The 22,297-nt window shown below is 46.6% G+C and overlaps 1 protein-coding gene across 1 annotated transcript in view; it reads left to right on the top strand.

Annotated features, from left to right (window-relative positions):
• The window catches only part of PNPLA7 (patatin like domain 7, lysophospholipase), a 1,710,105-nt gene that overhangs the window by 1,488,522 nt on the left and 199,286 nt on the right, over positions 1-22,297 (top strand). The window contains exon 31 of the mRNA XM_086921192.1: positions 2,585-2,733. Within this exon, the coding sequence (XP_086777318.1) occupies positions 2,585-2,733 (149 nt within the window). The remainder of the gene's footprint in view (positions 1-2,584; positions 2,734-22,297) is intronic.

Here is a 22,297-nt window from a genome sequence, read left to right as displayed (position 1 = left end):
AGGTGTCAGATTGAAGTTCAAACTTTTTGTTCCGGCAGTATGTTCTAGATAGCACTGTAATAGTTCCAGTTATGGAACTGTCAAGGCATCACTATACGTTATAACACTGCTTCATGAAAACTACTGTAGGGTTATGACATTACATCCTGTTTTAAACACACCACCGATGAAAGATCTAGAGTGTCTCACTGTCTTCCGTTTATTAGAGGCTATTGTGTTCAAAATTGATCACAAATCCTTTGTATAGGTTTTTCTAAGATTCGATTCTGTTCATGCCTTACATGTAGTAATCAAAATGCGCTTACCCACCTCCATGATAAATTAATGTGATCTCTAGGCCTTGTTCATGGATCGGGGGACTGCTCTGCACAAACTGACCTCAAGCTCTCCGGGAAAGAATCACCACGTACTGCGGAACGAAAAGGTCATGGTCTGTCCTGTTCCAATTTCAAATTGAACTGAAGGAGGAACAGAATTATTTTCCCTCCTCCTGTCCACTTTATTACTGACTAGCTTACCCGTCGCGCGTTGCTGCGATCTCAGAAGAAAGGAAATTTAAGGAAACTTGTTATGATAACATTCAATTTACATTGTGTCATTTTTATTGAAACTTACTCATTTTAATATGGAAAACATTTTAAAGTGTTTTAATTCTGTTTATTTATTGGAGTGCTTGTGGATACACAGTATTTTTTGTTTTTCCGTCTGGTGCGTACACGAATAAATCATGTTTTCTGACGCGTGAGCTGGCCACATACAGTTGTCCATGTGAGGAGCACGGATTCTCCAAATCTAGTCCACACACTTGCAGCGATTGTCCTTGTGCTTTGTTGATGGTCATTGCAAAAGCGAGTCAAACTGTAAACGTTCAGTATTGGAAAGATTATGATGGCCGGGGGGGCGATATTTAACAATTTTTTATTATTATTATTATTATTTTTTTGACAGAAACCTTCGCTGGAGTGTACTCAACAACTTCCCAAAGTATCATGGCGATCGGATGAATGTTGTAGTAATGCATAAAGGACAAACAGACATACTTTCGTTTTTATATATATATAAGATTGGCATTAGTGGAATAAAAAGTGCAGCGCCATTGGCTCTCTCCTTGATTCTCCTCACCTTTGATGCTGAAAGAGAAGCTGCCACACTTCCAGAACTTCAGTCATTTTCTTCTTCTGAAATAAGTTATGGTTGATTTAGATTATTTGTCCCTCTGCTTCAGATCCTAAGTATGTAGATGGCCTCTGAGAAGGATATCTCGAGGATTTCTGTTGTCATTTCCTTTCATCTTCTCTGACCTCGTGAATCCCTTGAGCATTAAGCACAGCTTTGACTTTGGGGCCAAACCTTATGGCTCAAACATTGACAATAGTGGAATAAAAGGCCTCCTGGCCCTCGGCAACCTTACGCTACTTGCAAGCCTTTTCCAATGTTAAGCAAGCTTTGATCACAACACAGACGATGCCTAGGATTGCGTTGTAGATGACTACATAAGCAGCTCCTATGTTGGCGACACAAAAGGCTATATGCTCTTAAAGCAAAGGAACGATGTGTGATGTCCAGTGCCCTATGCAACTAAATTCCTTAAGTGTCCTGAAAGGTGTGGTGGCATATGTGAGGGAGCAGAGGAAGATTATTACCATCCTCTGTGGGAGGGTATTTAATTTAGTCCACAATTGATCTGGACACCTCCATTTAGGTGTTGTTTGTGCTTATTTTATCTGGATTAGTGGAGGAATCAATTTAGATTTTTTTGCCCGTGATCATCAATACTAGTCCCACCGAAAATGGCAAGCACCCACAGAATTGGTTAATTCAATAATCAGGGTGTAAAACATCTCATCAAACTCATTTCTTCGAAACCATTCACCGACATCTATGTTAATTGCGGTTTATGGTTAGATTGTTCCTTCCATGCTTGGTCAGTCTGTGATTACCCTGCTGTCATTGCTGATCAGAGCACCCAGTATGAATAATGAGTCAATAATTAAATTACACAAAACAGAATCCATAAATGTTACTTTATTTAAATGCAGTAATCTACCATTGAACAGCTGTCTCTCTGCAGAGCTCGACTAGTTCTAATCCGTAATCTTGCACACATAATAGGTCAATTCTGTAAACCTGAGACATCGAGATGAACGTAAGTAAGGTCAAGCAGCATCTTATTGATTACAGAACCGATTTTTCTGTCCTGCAGCCCAGACCTAAAGTTTCATTGTCAGAATGAGGGTTTTCAAGCCATTGCGACTGTCATCAGGGCTTCTCCGTGTATGTGCCAAGGATCTGCAATAACATCACTATTTCCTTCAGGAACACCCAAAGCCGTCACTCTCTGAACCACCCAACTAACTCATCTACTGCATCTTTGCCTTAGATCCTCTACAGCTTTCTGCCACATTTCAGCTAGGTTTGCACTAGCAGATACCACGTAACTACATACATGCATACTCTGTATAAAAGTTATTTGAGCAACCTTGTCCCCATCCCAAAACTTCAAAATAAACAGTCATATTCTATTGTGGGTTCCTTGTGCATGCAAGAAATATTTGTAATTGATTTTCCTTCTCTGTCCAACCAGCTGATGTTGCTCGTTCCATGGGAGCCAAGGTGGTGATAGCCATCGACGTTGGCAGCCGTGATGAAAGTGATCTCACTAACTACGGGGATTCTCTATCCGGCTGGTGGCTGCTTTGGAAGAGATGGAACCCATTGGCAGAAAAAGTTAAGGTATGGTACTGCTTTATCTTGAACTTTGTGGTAATGTAGTTGTGAGGAGTCAGAGCAATTGAGAAACACTTTGTCACTTCATGAAACACTAGACTGTGCCACATAGTTTATATTAGTTTTGAAGTGGGACTGCAATTAAGAAGACCTTCCTGCAACTGCACAGTACACTGGACTATGCTACCTAGTTGATATCTCTCATCAGGAGTGACTCTGGATACCACATTATTGTGCAGTAACAGAGCCATTACTTCAGGACTTATGCCAAGTACCTGCTCAGAGTAGAGCATTCTCATTAGGAATTTCTCTGAATTTTACAAATGTTTTATATTTCAATTATTCGATTGTCATAAAAACATATAAGCAATAGAGGATGATACAGCTTTATCAAAATATGTAGATCTTGGCAGATGGGTTACTCCATCACACCGGTTACGGATATCCCGTCTGCCAATATGTAGAACCCATTATATATTATGGGATTTATATTTCGGCGGGCAGGTTATCCATCACCGTTGTGACAGAGTAACCCATCCACCAATATCTGAATCAGGCCCATAGTCACTTAACCCGTTGAGTGCTGATGACGGAACCGCTCCGTCATCAGCTACGGGTGACCTGTGCTGATGACGGAGCGGTTCCGTCATGGCCCGCTCGGCGCGCCTGCGCGCCGCGAGTTTCGCGCCTGCGCTGGCGTTCTATTGAGCGGGGCGGGCCATGACGGAACTGCTCCGTCACAAGCACAGGTCAACCGACGCTGGTGACGAAGCGGTTCCGTCACCAGCATGCGGCCGCCTCCCCCCTTAGCACTGAGGCGGAATAGCCGCCGCAGTGAAGGGGTTAAGCCAAGGTCAATGATTTATTTGACAGAGAACAGCCAGTATAAAAAACGAATTTCTGAGAAGAATACATCACAAGTTTGAATAAGGAATTGTGAGAACTAAGAAAAGAAGCAGTTTGAAATTAGATTTCAATGTTTTGAATCAGGACGACATTCCGAAATGGGGATGGGGTAGTTGTTCTAGAGAATGGAGGAGAAAGAGAAGAAAGCTTGCTTTTTTCGTTTCTCTTTTTCTGTACTTTCATTGATGTTAAATGAATTTTGAAAGAGATGATATCTGTTTGCCTTCTTGTCACATGGTGTAGGTCAGCAGGTGTTTGTTCGCCTGAGAACTGTGGTACAAGCATAGTTTGATGATCTGCAAAATTCTGATCAGCCTGATGTCTTCACTTCACATTTATCAAAACACAACGGGGTAGCTTCTAATCCTAGTATCTGATAGAAACTTCTAGCAGCAGATTCCTTACCTTAGAATTATCACCGGGCATCAGACTGGATCCGTAAATTTTTTTGCTAGCAGTACCCCCGCGTGCCAGTATGTGGCATTATCCACACCAAACATTACGTGCGCAGTGCCTATATAGGTATCATCCCAGCCTGCTGACGACAGTTCTTGTCTTCTAGTGTGAGTTTTTGACTAACTATTTTCAACGTTTTGTCAAAGTCTTTTTGAAGTTTCCTCCTGGTAATGGAGGAATGTCATTCAAAAAAGCTGGCTTCAAGCCCTGCAGCTGTCACTGATAGATGTCGGTGACGAACTCCGCCGCACCTTGTTTGCCTTTGGTGCCTCGAGCTCGACCAAGATCCGAGTGTCTGCTCCGATTGCCGCGTCATGAACCCAAAGGCTTTGAGGTAGCGATCCTGGCGGCTCAAAATTCAATGTTGGTTTTAAAGTAAGCAGACCCACAGCATGGAATAAAGTAATTTAGCCAGTGGCTGTCTAGCTCGTTTTTAGATAAGGAACAGTGGAATTCCAGTCCAGATCCCGCTACTCCTTACAGGGTTGATACTGCCGAATGCCCGGATAAGCTATCTGGTGCACTGGCAATACGTTATACCACACTTAGCACTTTGTTCTTTTTGCTCTTTTCTTATTTCACCACAATTTTTTGTTGTGGGTTGGCAGTCGCTGATGAGGAGAACCTGAGAATGCAGGCGAGTACCAGTCTGCAAGCTCCCATGGTGTTACTCCCGTTAGGCACGGACAACCTTTCTCACCTTTTTTACCTTTTTTCCTTTTCTATTTATGTTCGGTCATTCACATTTGAGGGTGGCACAGACCATGGGAGACAGAGCCCACAGACACATTTGATTTTAAAGAATAGCAGGTGATCCATGATTCCCTAAAATAGACAGCAGAAGTATAACCGTTGTTCCATCACACAAAGTTGAGTAATTCTAGATGTATGGTGGGATCACTGAATAGTTCATTCACCTATAGAACAGGTCCATTGTTGGTTATGTGTTTCCCTGAATCATGCCAAGACTTTAGGACGGCACCATTCCCATCTCAATTCCTGAAGTGACTCACTTGATTTTTACTGGAGGCTGAGAAGCCCAAACTATGCCTTTTGATGGCTCCTACCTTTTCGGCAATAAGGCTGACATGGTGCTAGAGAGTTTTAGGGAGAGCCCGGTCACTTGCAGATCCCTATGCCTCTCCTTAGGTCCTGACAGTAGCACTTGGTCTGTTGCCACTTCCGTGGCTTCCAAGTGCACAAGAAATTTCAGTCTTACACCCAAGGCCAGCTGGTGCCCCAGTGCTTTCGAGGCCAGGGACACAGAGCACAGAGGACATTGAACCCGCACCCAGTCCCTCACTCATTCGGCTGCTGGAACCATCGAACCACTTTAATACACCCTCAATGCAACGCACCCATCCCATTTGAAGAAGGACCTGGTATCAGCCGCCCCAATGTTGAGCAATATTCCCCAACAAGTAGATTGCAGTTACATACAATGAGTGACCCCTACCCGGAGGACCAGTTTCTCTGTATAGTGCCTCCATAGGCTCCCAAACCATACCGGACTGGACGTCTTTACATGCTTTAGGCTCTGAGCAGCTACCGAGGGCCTGCACAACACATTCTCTGCAGCGCCCCCCATTACATTTTGCAAGCCGGCTATGATTCTGACGAACAACTTCTCCTATAAACTAATTGCACACTATTTTCATCCATGCAAGAAACTTCACCCCAGGGCTTACCTCAGCTGGGAGACCGAACTAAATCCCCCATTCACTGAGGCACAATGGCGCTATTGCTGAAAACTAGCCAAAACTCTCTCTGATCCCAATTACAGACTTCGACTTCTACATCTTAAATTTCTCTGTAAAATGTAATAATAATAGATACATCGCATGGTTCTTACTGAGAGTGCACAGTGCTGCAGATTTGGTGCCGATAATGCATCTTTTCTCCTTCTAGTGTGAGCGCATCCTGCTGCAGCTCACTTCTGGACATAAGTCTATAATGCTATTGCTTTGATTACTGACCATCAATGTCCCCATACCCCATTGACTGCCCTCTTGGGCTGTCTTAAGGACACTCAAAATGGAGTTTGGCGCAATGTACTCGGGTCACTGCCCTACTCCTCACCTAGACGACGGGTAGGAAGATGTACTTTACTGTCAAGGACAGTTCACTGCTTTCTGGAAGCTTCTTCACTGGGGCTCTCACCCACTGGATATATGGCCTCCCTTTAGCACATATCTTTCCTGCGCTCATGAGAGGGGTATCTTCCATGTGGCTTCACCTTATACATAACTGACACCCTGCTCATCCACTGAGTGGCTCCTTGGGGTTACTTGCGCCCTCTGGACCATGTTGAGACATGCCATACCCAATATCAATCCCCCACGCAAATGTCCATTGTAGGTAGTACCGGCAGGGGGTACTGCACTCTCAATGGAGTTTGGACTGTTTACATGACTGTTTTAGTTTGTTTCCCACACATGACATGTGGACTTTGCAAAAGATGATATGAGACTGCAAAGCCAAGCTGTACATCTCCAAGCACTGGTGAAAGTTACATAAAAGCCGACCCTGCTTTAAGTCAAGGACATGGATCCATTCTTGCTCATGGTCCAGTTCAACAAAAAGTAATTTTCTCAACCCAAGTCTTTGGGTTAGTCAAAGTCAAAGACAAAGCACAAAAACAATTCAAGAGTGCCCTGTCCTAACCTTGCCACTCTCCATCTGAGAAGTTGGGAGAATATCAAGGTACTCCTCGGTTTTGCTCCTTGTCCTCAGCTAAGAAGCATATTCTGCAGCCGATTCCGATGTACCCTGAGTTCCCGGGTCTGTTGGGAATGCCACAACAGATTGAGGCATTTAAAGAGGCCACACTTCACATCTTCTTACCAGCTCCCTATCGCAGTCCTTTAGGCGATATGGATCGGCAGGGCCTCCACTTGGGTTACATCTGGCAGGACCACCCATGGCGATTTCTGTGGTGCCTCCTGAGACCGCTTTGAGTTTAGCTCTGACTCCAGAGCAGACTCCACGCTTGGCACCATGATTCCTGCCAGTTCCTACTTTTTCTACATCAGCACTGACATCACCTTTGCCAGAGAATGACGTTGTGCCCATGGCTTTGTCACACTCTGAACCAAAACCGCATGCAGGTTCAATTACTACATGGCTGCTCTCCATACATTCCAACTCTGATAAGACTTTGCCTAGAGCCATCCTTCATTGCTCCAACAGCTATTTTAATTGGACTCTGACCAGAGCCAACCAGCTTTTGATGATGATGATGGGAACAAATATTCCCCACAATATGAAAATAACCATTTTTATATGGGCATATAAGAGGCCAGTGGGCTGGACACTTCCCTTAACATTGGGCCGGTCTCATACTCCTATGTCCTTCGTTGGAAAACCTGGCGTTCTTCACATGATGATTAGATGGATGGCTGAAGTCTTAAATCTGCAGTTGCCTTCAGTTGAGGTAAAAACTAATGACCTCACATAAGTATTGCAACCTGAACAATCCTCATCTGAATCTCTGCTGCTATTCGAGGAGGCCCTGACTGACGCTTTAATAGGCACTTGGACCACACTTTGCTCTTGTACACCAGTTAACAGAGAAAGTGGCACATCACCGCAGACTCCCTCCTCGTGACCCTGCCTTTCTAAGGCAGTGCCCTACTCTAGAAAGCTTGGTAGTCAGGCCTCCACTAACAAAGATAACCCCAATTATTTTCCCACAACATCACCAGCCTTTGTGAAGAGAATGTTTTCTTACTCTAGCCTTTCTCTCAGGTCAAGCAACACCAGTTCCTTGCTTTGAAGGTACTCTCATGCATTATGGGAGTCTGTTGTCAAAATCTCGCCAGCAGCACACATGGATAAGATTCATAGGCTTCTCGGGTGATGTTTTTGCGTCACTCATAGAACTACCCTTTGATTGGTCTTACCGCTTTGGTGAGAAGGCCATCTCTGCCTTTGACTGCTTTAAAGAGAGTAGAGCTACAGTGTGCTTCCTGCGTCTTTCCACATCTGCAAGGCGACATCCACAGTAATTTTGTATCTTTCAAGGCACTGCTGGAGGCTTTGCCTTCAGGCACCATCAAGCCTCACCTCCCAAAGAGCAGCCACCTCTGTCTAGTTGAGGTAGAAGACCTGGCAGACAGCATCCAAGCCAGCCGGGGCAATGAACTTCCCAGTCTTCAGCCTCCCTGGCAGCAGCCTCCAAGCGGCTTTAGTTTATCCTTAGCTGCACATGACCACCCCATGAGAGGTAGCATCACTCAATTTCTCCACGGGTAGTAAGCCATAATGTCCGATAGGTGGGTCTTACAGGTTTTCCAATGGGGCTATTCCCTGCTGTTCCTGTATGCCATGCCACCTATTCCACTTACATCAGAGCAGCTTTCATAGGAATATTGATCAATTTTGGAACAGGGATTTCAGGCTCTTTTGGAGACCATAACCATAGAGATTGGAACTGGGTGGTACTTCTGCTATTTCCTGGGGCCAAAAAGGGCCAGAAAGGTTCACAATATTTTTAACGTTTTTATTTATAACTTGTTGGTAATTATACACACATTAGATGCAGGATAGCCTGAATGGCAGGGTGTTTTACAACCGAGAAACAGCTGAAACGTAATATCATATAAGGTTGCATCACCAGGAACATACAAGATTCTCTTGTGTCCTCTTCCCAATACCCCCCCGCCTTTCCCCCTCATCGCCCCTCGCAAAAACAATAATTTTTTGCCATCAAAGAACCTCCAGGGAGAGCGAAAAAAACAATTTACGTATCACAATTGGATTCGTGTTGGGGGTTGTATTATATGGTAAAAGCCTTTCAGCCAGACTCTCTAGGATCAAGCGGAAGGCTCCGTTTGGCAAAGGTAACTGATAAAAGGCTCCCAGATGTCCTGGGGCGAGACCTCTGGGGCAGTAGGTCCCAATAGTTGGATAATTCTTCATGGTAATGTCTTTGATCCAGTCCCGGATTTGTGGTGACTGTGTACTTCCCCAACACATATCTATCCTGCGTTTAGCGAGGATGAGCATTAGAGCAGTGAGTCTGCTGGAGCTGCTGGCCACATCCGCCATGGAGCTCAACAGTCCAATCAGGTGGGACGGAGATATTGATGCATTTGTGACGTTCCCTATGACATAGAAGACCTTCGCCCAGTAAGCAGCAATAGTGGGGCACTGCCAGGCAAGATGGATAAAATCTGCTGAAGGGGAGTGGCAGCGTGGGCAGTGGGATTCTGGGGACAGACCCATTCGGTGTATTTGCGATGTAAGAATTTGAAGTGGATTAGCCGTAATCTGTAGTTTAGGGATAGCAATTAGAGTTGACCGCAGAAAGCTGTCCATTGCGCATCAGTGCGGGGCAGGGCGAGGCCCTTCCCCAAGCTTCCTGGGCTGGTGTGATTGTTGCGGTGGGGTATAAGGGTATGATTAGTTTCCTGGGTGAGGAAGTTGTGTATATGTAGTCTAATGCTGTGAGTGCCTTCGGAGGAGCTGGGAACATGTTGAACAGAGCCCGGCACGTTGCCCGCGGTTGGTAATATAGAAAGGTCTCTAGGGGTTTGCAAGAGGTGATGGGCTGGGCCAGGGGGCGAAGAATTGGTCATCTGGGAAAAGGTCTGCAAAGGTATAAATGCAGGCGTCCCCATCATGCAGGGTGGGCAGCAAGGGATGCCTCGCCACCGGGATTGATGGGGCATAAAGGTGTGGGATTCCCGCATCCTGTGCCAGCCCAATCCATGCCCACCGCGGGGTGTCTATATCTGAAATGGGATGTTTGTATGGGAGAAACAGCTGTTGATTACGGCTGTGGGGAGACTTCGTCTGTCTCCACAGCAACGTGTGGATGGAAAGATGTGGGGTGTGCCCAGAAATGTAGGAAGTGTGCCTGGCGCATAGCGCATAAAGCAGTACGTCTGGTGCTCCCATCCCACCCTGTTCTTGTGGCAGCGTTAGCAGTTCATATTTTACGCGTGGTTGTTGTCCCGCCCAGACTAATGTGATAAGGTTTGAGCAAAGTTGTTTGAAGAAGGCCTGTGTGATTGGGATGGGAATGTTTACGAATAGATAAAGACATTTTGGTAATACAACCATTTTTGGAATGGCAATTTGACCGGCCAAAGACAGGGGGAGCTTGGACCACAGGGGAATTTGGTCCTCAAACCACGTCATAAATGTGCCATAGTTCTGCAACATTTCTGCTGATATGAATCCCTAAATATTTGACAGGGCCGGTGCGAGCGGATATTCCATAGGGAATGGAGCCGGAGCCGCAGCCTCTGTTAGCTGAAAAAGCACAGATTTAGCCCAATTGATTTGAACTCTGGACATGCCCCCAAAGCGTATGATTTCGCAAATTAATGAGGAGAGGTTGTGCCCGGATGGCTCACATAAAGAGTGATGTCGTCCCCACAATGAGGCCGCTGGTTGTGATTCCCAGCCCCGATTTGTGCGGTGTTGCCGAATTTGTTGAGCTGGGGGTTCCATCGTAATATCGAGGAGTAGAGGGGAGAGTGGGTCTCCCTGCAGCATGCCTCTACTAAACGAGATGGGGTCAGATATCTGCCCATTGAGGCGCATCCGGGCGTTGGGTAGGGTGTAGAGAAGGCGTGTCTGTGCAAGAAAGGTGGAACCAAGGCCCAATGTGCTCAACAGTGGGAACAGGAATCACCACTCCAATGTGTCGAAGGCTTTAGTTGCATCAATCAAAGCGGCCACTGTGGGTGTAGATAATGCATGACTGCAAACATGGTCCGGAGGTTGTGGATTGTAGATCAGCCCGGTATGAAACCAGATTGAGCAGACCTGATCATTACCGGGAGCATGAGTTGCAGCCTATTTGCCAGTAGCTTCGCAAATATTTTATTATCTATATTGATGAGCATCAGGGGTCAATCGGAATCGCACTGGTTAGCTGGCTTGTCAGGCTTTAGGAGCATGAAGATTACAGCCTCCCGCATCGACCGGGGAAGTGAGCCCACCTCGAGTGCATCATGGTAGACGTCCAGGAGTTTTGGGATTAAAATATCGGAATATTCTTTATTTAAAGCGGCTGTCAGCCCATCCATGGTGGGGGTTTCTCTGGAGGAAGGCCTTCAACTGCCTGTTGCACTTCTTTGGCAGTGACAGGTGAGTTCAAGAACTCCCGGTGTGAATGTGATAGCCATGCCAACTTGATGGCATCGAAATAGACCTGTACCTCTCGGGGTTAGTCGGCTGGTAAGTAGAGTAGAGGCGATCTAAGAAATCGACCGTGATTTGTATCAAGTTGGGGTAGAGGAGTGGTATCAGCCTTCGGAGTCGACGAGGTTGTAGATGTAGGATGCGGCATGCAGATTCTGGAGAAGCCTGACTCGTTTTTTGCCAAGGTGATCTCCCTCGCCATATCTACGCTCCTGGGTCTCCTTGCCCAGAAAATGCACTTCTCTTAATGTGTCCTCCTGATATGCCGTTACAACCAAATGGACCTTTGACTCCGCACTCTATTTTGTTTTTTGACGGTGTATTTGTTAAAAACAAATTTCTGGAGTGTGGTTGGTGCAGGATGTGAGTACCCTTCTGAGCCTCAGGGTCAAAGTATGAATGTCGATGCGTGTTTCCTGTATCACAAGATTCACATTCACATCCGCACTCTCTTTTCTTTTCATATGCAGGTGAACAAATATGTTAAATAAACTTCTTTACTCAATTGTTTGACTGTTCATTTCATTTCATTTAATTTTCATGAAATTTTTTCAGTTTTCATTTTTCATTTTCCTTATTACTTCAGTAATTTAATGATTGTACATTGCCCGATGCATTTCGAGCTACACAGCTCTTCCTCAGGGGACTTTAGATCTGTACCCTTGTAAGTAGGTCTGTGTGCGTGTATCTGGATGTACGATTTCCCGATGGTGGCCCCTCGGCGTGCGTCCTGATATGCCGACATCTTGCAGCGTATTTTGACCAAAGTATCAGGGTCATTATAGCGATGGAACTGAGTTTCGAGTGCGGAAATGTTGGATTCAAGCACTGAGATCGTCCCGTGGATAGATTTAAGACTACTGTGCTGCTTGGCTATGCAAACACAGTGGATGACCACTTTGGAAGCGTCCAAGAGGACGGAAGGGGAGCTGACGAACCCGTATTGTGCTCGAAGTAGTCCTGAATGGCTAACCGTACCTCTTCCCTGAAGACCAGGTCTCTAAGGGCGTTCAGAGGTAGCCGCGATAAGAAAGCACTCTGGAGTGCGTGAGGAGGCCAAATGTTCAATTGAACCGGGGTATGATCCGTGAGATTGTGCAGCAAGTAAGTGACTATTGGCTGCCAGGGCAGCACGTCCCTGGTTGCCAGCCAGTAGTTTATTCTGGACCACGCCCCATGTTGCAGGGAGAAGCATGTGCCCTCGCGCGCGCGCTGTGGTGTGTGTCTCGCCAACCGTGTGCGAAATGGTTTTCTGTGATGATCGAGGCAAGGGCCGAGGCAACTTGCGGGTGGGAACGTCTGGAACTGCCTATCCTGTCCAGCGCGTCCACCAGCAGGACATTAAAGTCGCCGCACCAGAGCTCTGTTCGTGAGTTAGAGCAGGCAATCAAATGCCAGACCCTAGCGAAGAAGGCCGGATCGTCCACGTTGGAACCATAGACGGTGGCCAGGGTCATAGGGTAATTGTGGAGTGTGCCAGTCAGTATAATATATCGCCCCTCATTGTCACAAATGCAGTGGTTGGTGGTCCAGGCCAGAACTTTCCGTATAAGAACACAGACCCCTCTCGCGTAGTTGGATTATGTGGATGAGTAGGATAATCCCCATCCTCTAGTGAGCAGGGTGTTAACGACGAGGTGGGTTTCTTGGAGTAAGCAGATGTCGATCATGTGTCTGTTCAGGTAGGCAGGCACAAGGCGAATCTTTCTGCCATCGTTTAGCCCCCTTATGTTCCATGTGACAAGTTTAACCGAGGCTACCTTGTCCATCTGTGTCACAGGGAATGGCGATGATGCCCTGAGGAGAGATTATGTGCTGTGTGAGTGGTAATGTGTACCGTGCCTCTGTCTACGCGTGTAGTGGAGGAGGAAATACATGTGTATGCCATTAAGCCAACGTTCTTTTTATACAATGAACAAAACTCAATGAACTCACCCTCAACAAACCTAGCCCTCCTGTCCCTCCCCCCACCCACTCAACCCCCCCTCCCCCAATTAGTTTGAGATATCCCTACCCACAACAGAAACATCCAGGAATTATCCTTGGGGGCAGTGGAGTCTCCGTGTGACCTACCCGCCTTGAGGCTGGGTGGACGAGCATAGGCATAGAGGGAGGACCTCCGGCATCGGCGGTCATAGCGGCACACCCTACAGTACCCTGTGGGCAATGTCCATTATTGTGCTACTATGGTACAGTGGACAACATAGCATTACATAAACAAATAACATCATAGTGAAGAGAGCCAGAATTGATCATGTGCACAGGGGCAGCGGCACCCTCTGAGCAAACCAGTTCTTGAGTTCTTACATCCTGGTGCGGTGATATCGGGTAGTAACTAGTCATTGTCACTGAGCCGTGCCTCTGACGAGGATTCCGCAGGGGTCGCCTAGGAACGGCTAGATTTTACCTGTTGTTTGGCAAACTTGAGGACCTGCTTCGGATCGGTAAAATAGTGTGTTTTGCCGTTCTGGGTAACTTTGAGCTTGGCGGGATATAGCATGGCGTGCTTTATGTTGACTTGCTGTAAAAGCATTTTGTTGGTAGGAAATCATGGCGAGCCGCCTGAACCGCCATGGTGAAGTCTAGGGAAAAAAGACAGAATGTCGCCTTTATATTGGATTTGGCCCCGCTCTCTAGCAAGCCGAAGGACTGTATCACGATCCTTGTAATTGAGCAAACAGGCCACAATCAGGCGAGGCGGGCCCCCCAAGGGGATTTTGGGCCCAGAGATCTATGGGCCCTCTCGACAAGGAAGACGGGTGATAGCTCTGAGCAGAAGAGGTCCCGCAGCATAGTTTTCATGAAGACCTCCATCCTGGTGATCACGGCAGACTTGGACACGCCCACGATGCGGAGATTGTTGCGCCTCAATCGGGCCTTGAGGTCTTCATTGTTTTTGTTTAATGAGGTCTACCACTTTGTCCAAGGTGTTCAAAGGTGGCAGACGATTGGCAGTCTTCTGTTTCGGATACCTGGGATTCCAGATGATTGAGCCTTGAGCCATGAAACCCTGTTCTTGATCTTGCCCAGTCGGGAGGTAAGTAGATCTAGTTTGGCGTCAATGTTCTTTAAACTGGACTTCACCTCCATTAGGATTTCTCTCAGGTCCAGGTTTTGCACTTCGGTATCATCTGTGTGGTGTGAGGCAATGTCGTTCTCTACCTCGGGATCCGCCTGCCTGGCACTGCGTTTCTTTTTCAAAGGTGAGTTTGGACTGCCTGCCCTCCAGCTAGCCCATGGTCTTAGGCAGGCGGGGTTCGGCGGCACCTGCAAGGATGCGCTCTGTGTCCGGTAGAGAGCGGGCCAGCAAGCCCGGATCTGCGGGGAGATAGCCGATTGGTGGGAAGGCCCCACAGTAGCCCCCCCACCTCCAGGTGTCGCCCCCCTCACGAGCGCCGCAGACTCAAATCCATCCCCAACCGTGGCGGCTAAGCGTCTCTAAGAGGCACAACCACAGTGGGCCCCCAACTGAGGCAGCGGAGCAAGTGGTAGCAACAGCTGATGGAGTCGTCGTGCGCAGCCCGCAACCCAAACCAAGACAGAGGTATGTGTAGTCCGCCGTCTTCTCCACCCACAGGCGCGCGGCCGTGGAGGCTCCAAACCGGGACGCAAACCAGCAGCGGCAGAAAGGCTGAGTCACCGATCACAGCACACAGTCCAGGCCTGGCCAGCGGTGTGTGAAGTTCCCCCCCTAGTGAGATTGCAATTGAGTAACGGGGGGGTGGGGGTACTGCCGACCTGCAGCGCAATTGCTGTTCCTCACCGCGTGGTTCAGTTGGAGCGATCTGGTGAGCCCTTGGGTGCACCACCGCAGGGCAGCGGTCTCGGTTACAGCCAGCGCGCCCCGCTTCCGGTGCCGGAACAGCTACCTTGGTGCGCCAGGCCAGCTAGTTCCGCACCAGCTGCAGGCCGCGTCCCAGGCTGCCCCGCAGCCTGGCCTCGCTGCAGGTCTAGGGCTTTCCCAATGTAGCGCAGGCACTCACCTTGTGCCACCCCAGGTATGCCTCAGCACCGCTGCAGGAGTCGGAGCTTCCGCCTCTGCTTCCTCACAGCAGTCCGGCTTCACAGTGTCTGCGTCCCCTCTACAGCCATGAGGCCCGGGTAGGCCTCAGCCGCTGCCCCACCCGCTCTGGTCGGATACTTATGCCTAGATGTCACCAGCGCGGGACCTGCACCACCTCCGCCACAACGCTGACACCGACAGGATGTCATGCTCTCAGAGTCGTGGATGGATGGGTCGGGCAGCGAGTAAGTTATGCCGTATGAAGAGCTCTGCCAGCATGGCTCGCTTACAATGTGGCCATCCTGAGCCACGGCGAAACCACGCCCCAAGCTTCACCATATTGTAGATCTTTTTCCCCCAACTTCTTCCTGCGCAATGACAAATTCAATTTGCTCCCACAGGTCTAGGTTTTTTCTACCCTGGATCTAGAAGATTGGATGGTAGCCCTGGACCTGCGAGATGCATATTTCCAGATCTCCCTCCTGCAGGCCAATAGATGCTACCTGTTGTTCAAGTTGGGCCATGAGCATTTTCAATTTACTGTGCTCCATTTCAGCCACACCAGTGTTCCTCAGGTATTCACAAAAGTGATGACTGTGGTCGCAGTGTACCTTCGGAAGTCAGGGTTACCAGTCTTTGCTATACCTGAACGATTGGCTTTTGAAGTCGAGCTCACCACAGTCAGTCTTTGGCAGCCTCCAGAAGACTAATAACAACTAACGGGTGGTAGGAGGGTCCAAGGGAAGATTTATAGACTTGGGCACAGTTACAGCCCCCTGACTAGAGCATATAAACTACAAAAGAATAACTGTGGGTCTGCGAGAAAGGATATAGATATATCCAAGAAGTCTATGTGTGTCTGAAAATGCTCTTTGTGTCCAATGTATATACTACCAAGGCATACAACAGGATATTACACTTAAGTGACAGAATATGCATCAGTTACTCGAACTGTACCGCCCTTTCCATCATTTGGACCACTTCACAGAGTGGGGAGTCCATGTTGTTGCCAATTCACCAAGATCTAGCAGTGAAATGACTAACCTAGTGTGTGTTAGGACTCAAGAGGTTAACAGCTAACTTGTATTAGTAACTGAAAGCAGTGCATGAAAAATGTGAAAAAGAAAGGTGCTCTTTAAAATTGGAGAGTGAATGCAAACAATACTTTATTCAATAGCTGTACACTCCAATAGTTAAAAACAATGTGAGTGCAAAGAATCAGTAGGGTTAGCAAATAGCTACTGACTTGATGTTTTAGGTCAACATGTTTCTGCAGATATTATGATCCATTCAGGTATCTACTGCTTCTACCTCCGCAGTACTGGATGTTATTATTGTTCTCAACAAATATGTGGCTTGGAGTGGCACTCCTTAGATTGACCCATTGCAAGTCAAACTGTTGGATGTGTTACTGTTTGTTTTATCTTTGGCCCAGCAAGGACTTGCAGTGGGAAATGATAAAGGTTATTTGTTGGCTCTTTTGGTCTTTTTGTGTTTGCGGACCAACCGTCCTTGTTCAAATCACCTCTTGTGATGGCATTTTTTCTAAGACTTGCTCCATGTGTTTCCTCCTAAACCTTTTGTGATGCCACAGTGGGACCTTAATTTGTCCCTTATTTTCCTTACTTGTACTCATTCTGAGCCATTACACAGCTGCTGCCTAAGTCTCCTGACCTAGAAGTCGGTCTTTCTCCTTGTGATTACCTCAGCACGTCGCATGAGTGAGCTTCAAGCTTTGTCTGTCCACCATTCTACACCACCACCTTTATGGACAAGCATGCTGAGGCTAGAGCCACATTTTGTCTGAAAGTTGTGACTTCATTTCACGTTGGCCCATCAGTCACTCCTCCGATTTACTTTCCACCTCCTCGCCCCTTGAAAACGTATGAGAGATTCCGTTGTTTGGACCCTAATAGAGCACTCCGCTTTTACATCAATTGTACCAAAGGCCACTGGGTGAACAATCAACTCTTTGTTGGGTTTTCTATGGTAAAGAAAAGTAAAGTGGTGCAGGAGCAGACTTTGCCCAGGTGGACTGTCCTCTGTATTAAAATCTGCTATGCGTTGGCTGAGAAGTAGCCTCCAGAAGCTATGAGAGTGTATTCCACTAAAGCCAAGGCTGCTACCACTGCTTTAGTGCCCAGTCTGCCTGTCCTGGATAGCGGTCAGTTTGCAAAGTGGGCATCAGTGCACATGCTTACAAAGCACTACTGCCTTTACCGCCAGGTCTGACAGGAATTGTATTTTGGCTGTTTGGTCCTGCAGGACTTTTAAGTCGGAGTCATTCCAGAAACCCACCTTCAACAGAGGTACTGCTTTGGTATCTTTTCTAAAGGTGAGGAATCTGCAGATAGAACTATCCATCAGAAGAACACATACTTATCTTTGGTAATGCTCTTTCTGGTGCATACTCAATCTAAAAGTTAGAAATTTGTAGTTACTCTATGTAACGGTGGGAAATCTATAGTTATGTAGAGTATCCACCAGAGAGGGCCTTACCAAATGTACGAAACTTGTTCATTTTGCTTATTTAAGTTTTGATAATATCCTTAAATCCTGTATGCCAAGTGTGCCATAAGATACACATGTCCTGCTTTCTTGGTTCTGTGACTGTCCACCCTGACAAAAACTGTCACTGCCCCCCAACCATACTGGGACCCACAGCACACTGCCTCTCGTTCAATTACTACAAAGTGTGTCTGAAGCGTTCCAAGCTATGCTTCAAATACGAGCAGTGAAGGATCATGTGCGGTGTGTTGGAGATGAAAGTTGGTTACCCAAGGGTCACCGCTGCAGGATGTACTTCAGTTGTGCACATTTTGTAGAGTCTTGCACAATTTGGGTAGTGCTCAATTGAGGTGCCATGGGTACAATTCACACTGGAATTTTGTTAGGGTAAAAAAGAGAACGGTCCAAAAATCCTGAATCTGGATATGTATCCCTTGAGTTCTGGAGGAATTTGGCTCAAGGCTCTGGACCTTTTTAGCCTCAAAAGGACAAGTAGAAAAAGGGTTGTGAACATATGTTCCTCCTTTTCAAACACGTATATATACCCAAAAGTAGGCTAATTCCTTATTTTGATGTAACACAATACATGTAGGTTTGAGTGAAAATAGTTATTTTTATTTGTCACTCTATTGAGTCCATTTCACTCATTATAAGTTTTTCATAGAAAACTTGGTAAAAAAAAAAAGAACAGCCGACGCGTGTTTCGCCCTGTGTGGCGAGTAAGACCAGGGCTCTCTCAAGGCTATTTATATTGTTCCAGCAAAACAAAGTTACAATGTTTAATTTGTACATTTCCATGAATTGTAACGTAACATTGTTAAACAATACAAATTATTATTATTATTAAAGCTAGGCAAAAAACGCTGGAATCCGCAGGAATCACTAATTCCTGCATGTTCTTTCCCAAAATCTTATAATCCCCGTTATTTCCAGACTCCCAAAATTACTGAGACCCCCGGTAAGAGTAGTTGCAGGGGAGTAGAACCTGGATATTTTAGCTGTCCCCTTGTAAAAAAGGCCTTTGTGTCTCTCCACAGGCGGAAGGAAACTGTTGCATAATCTCCTGGTTCTTGATTGATTGCACTGGTTAGCTCATAAGTGCTGGATCAACTAAAATTGGCCTGTTTCGCTTTCCGTATTTTCCATTAAAACAAGTTTAGTTTTCTTTCTAAGTCTTTCTGCTTCTCTGGCGGGTCTAGAGCTGAGAAGGAGGAACTCTTTCTCCTTTGTGAAATGAAGGTCTCTCGAGTCAGCGCTGTGAAACTGCCCGTCTGCGTCCCCTGCACTCCTTGCCTTTCTTCCCTCTCACTCCCACCTTCACGGTCCCAGTCTCTCCTTTTCTTCAGTGCTGTACTTTTAGGGTGTGGTCACCATACTCTCTTATCCAGCGCTTAATTTGATCTGGTGGGGCCCACTGGCACTCACTTTGGGAACCAAAATTTATTTGGAATTATCTGACTGATCCAGCAAGAGAGATGCAGGAAAGGAGGAGAGAGGCAGAAAAGGCGATGATAAAAAGAGCCTGCAGGAGTGAACTAAAGCAGCAGGGAGAGTGTGCTGGTGGAAGGAAGAGACAGGAGGAGAAATAAGGACTCTGCAGCCGTCGTACTCCGCATCCACAACATCTGACAGCATGTCGGCTGGCTTCTTATTAGTTTACAAATTAAGCAGCGCTCTTACTCTGTTCTGGGTAAAGACCCCCGATACCCTTCTGGGGGACGGTGTTGGGGGTGCGGGGGGGGAGTCTATATGTAGTATTGCAATCAATGCTCTGTCGAAATCATTGTGCCTTTGACTCTACCATTTTATAATTAGGCATTTTTTAACATTTTATCTTAATATATACTATTACAGCGCACGATATAGACTGAAAGGATAACGTGGTCATGATACAAGGGATGCAGTCACTAACATACATATCTGTCATAAAATGTCACAACACACAGACTATGTGCTCTGACCGAAAATACAAAATCTGCCTCGTGGAGATTCATCTGTAACCTTTCTGTGTGCACAGGGACACCTGGACAGATGTTCTCATAAGACATCTGCTTTGTTAAGCTTCTTCTTTGAAACTCTGCTCCCTATGGGCAGCCCTGCCTGGCAATCAACGCGTGAAATCCACTGAATGCAATATGCAGTAAACGCATTTGTTACTTTCCTGTTTCACTGGTAGCCAGGCTACGTCCCTATATCAGAGGTCTTCAAACTTTTCGATGCTGAGACCCCCCTGTCAACATTTTCAAGCGTAAGGACCCCTCCTGACAAAAATTTCTAAACCTCTAGGTTATGAGGAAGGTGAGGACCAAATTATGCGACAGGCTTGACTAGATTGTTTGAGAAGAAAATGCAAATAATGTTCTGTGATGCTGCGTATTTTGGGGTAGCATTGGTTTATTATTTATAATTTTTTTAAACACAGTAATACTGAGGAAAGATTTCACCCCATCAGTACCAGTTTATAACCAGAATACAGCAATTAACATCAGAAAGATGTCTAGTCAACCTCTGTGAAGGGCCTCCCAATCCGCAGGAATACGCGCTGCCACATTAGAAGCTCACCTGGCCATGGCCGGGAGCAGCAAGGGTGCATTCAAACCGTGGCGGTCTTGTGCAGAGTTAAGCAGTTCACCCATGCCCCTTTCCTCTCACCCCCTTCCTTCCATCCCTCTCTTCTCTCCTCTCCCAACACCGGATCCCTCTCTCACATTGCAGCAGATGGTTATTAGCCCCAGGACTCCTTTTGGTAACAGTAGCGCACTACAAATGTAAATAATAGGCAGAAGCAGGGGGTCCACTAGACCCGAACTTCGAGGGGGGGGGGGGTGGGAGGGGGGGGGTTAACACTCCTAGCCAGGGCTTGTCGAAGCACTGATCGTACACGGTGCAACAGTCTTTCCACCTTCTCCATGAATTCCCTCACTACCACTCACCAACAATACACCTCATCTCTCTATAGCACCTGTCTGACAAACATTTCATTTTTTTATAGCGCTACTCATAGTTTACTCACACTCAGTTCTGTGATGTGCATGGTACATCTTCTTTGTACCAGGCACTTTAACCTTCTGCACTGTGTGGGTGACAAGAGTGCCCATGTGACTGCATGGTGAGCAATGCAACAGTGTGAGAGTAGGGTAAAAGGAGTGACTGCAGGGTGAGTGAGGTGACCATATGAATTTGGGTTCGGCTGTAAGTGCAGAGTGGGACGAATTAGTGCATGGTTAGTGATGGCCTTGTTTGAGTGAGCTACAGATTGAGCAGTAAGGGGGGACAGGTGAGTGAAGTGTCACATGAGTGCAGGGTGAGAAGTGTGCTCGTGTGACTGCAGGGTGGGATACAGAGTGAACAATGCTTGCAAATTTTTAGTGCAGAGTGATAACTGTGAGAGCAGGGTGAGCGTGTGAATGTTGTGAGTGCATGGTGATCAGTGTGAGTGCACTGTGATCACTGTGAGTACATTATGATCACTGTGAGTGCATTGTGATCAGTGTGAGTGCAGAGTGAGTGGGTGATCAGTGTGAGCGCATGGTGATCAGTGTGAGTGCATTGTGATTGCTGTGAGTGCATTGTGAGTGCATTGTGATTGCTGTGAGTGCATGGTGATTGCTGTGAGTGCATGGTGATCAGTGTGAGTGCATGGTGATCAGTGTGAGTGCATGGTGATCAGTGTGAGGGCATGGTGATTGCTATGAGTGCATGGTGATTGCTATGAGTGCATGGTGATTGCTATGAGTGCATGGTGATTGCTATGAGTGCATGGTGATCAATGTGAGTGCATGGTGATCAGTGTGAGTGCGTTGTGATCGCTGGGAGTGCAGGGTGAACGTGAAAGTGAAGGCGAGAATGAGAAGTGAGTAGTCTGAAAGCAGGGTGCATTCCCAGAAACTTGAAGCGTAGGGTTTCAGATCTAAGTTAAACTATTACTATAATGTCATTAATCAGGGTTCGAGGGTGGAGGAAATAAATAATGTGCTTATCCTGCAACAAACTTCCAGGCTAATGATTAGGGTTACCGGCTCATTATTTTGATGGCCCAGAAATAAGCAGTCACCTACAGCTGTATTTTTTGCACTTATCTGTGAATATTTAGAACAGCAAATATAAATAGAAAGCACTTTTAATTGTGTTTAGGGATGCCTCAATGATCCATGCAGAAATGTATAAATATTGTGGAGCTCGCACAGCTATGGTAAACCAAATGATGGAGTTGTAAAGAATTCTCGTGTGCAGCGGGGGGAAAACACTGTCTGGCCAGGCAGTGTGAAATGAACAAGTAGGAAGAAGCTCTCCCGCCTAGGGAGAGAACACCCCTGCGCACAACTTCAGAAAGACCCAGAGGTCTAGTTCAATAAACTGTTGTTCAACAATCTGTGTTCACATCAGAAAAAGTTCAAATTTGCAGGTTTATTCAAGGTCATTAATGATGTCATTGCATGTCAGCAATTGTAATCCAAATCAGGGTACATAAATTCAGGCGTGTTTTCTCATCACACAACCCAATGCATTTCGGGCAAAGCCCATCGTCAGTGGATTACTCTG

Source organism: Lissotriton vulgaris, chromosome 5 (genome assembly GCF_964263255.1).
Source record: "Lissotriton vulgaris chromosome 5, aLisVul1.2, whole genome shotgun sequence".
NCBI classification, from domain to species: Eukaryota; Metazoa; Chordata; class Amphibia; order Caudata; family Salamandridae; genus Lissotriton; species Lissotriton vulgaris.
The sequence above is the reverse complement of the archived record's forward strand: the minus strand, read 5'-3'. Positions and strand labels throughout refer to the sequence as shown.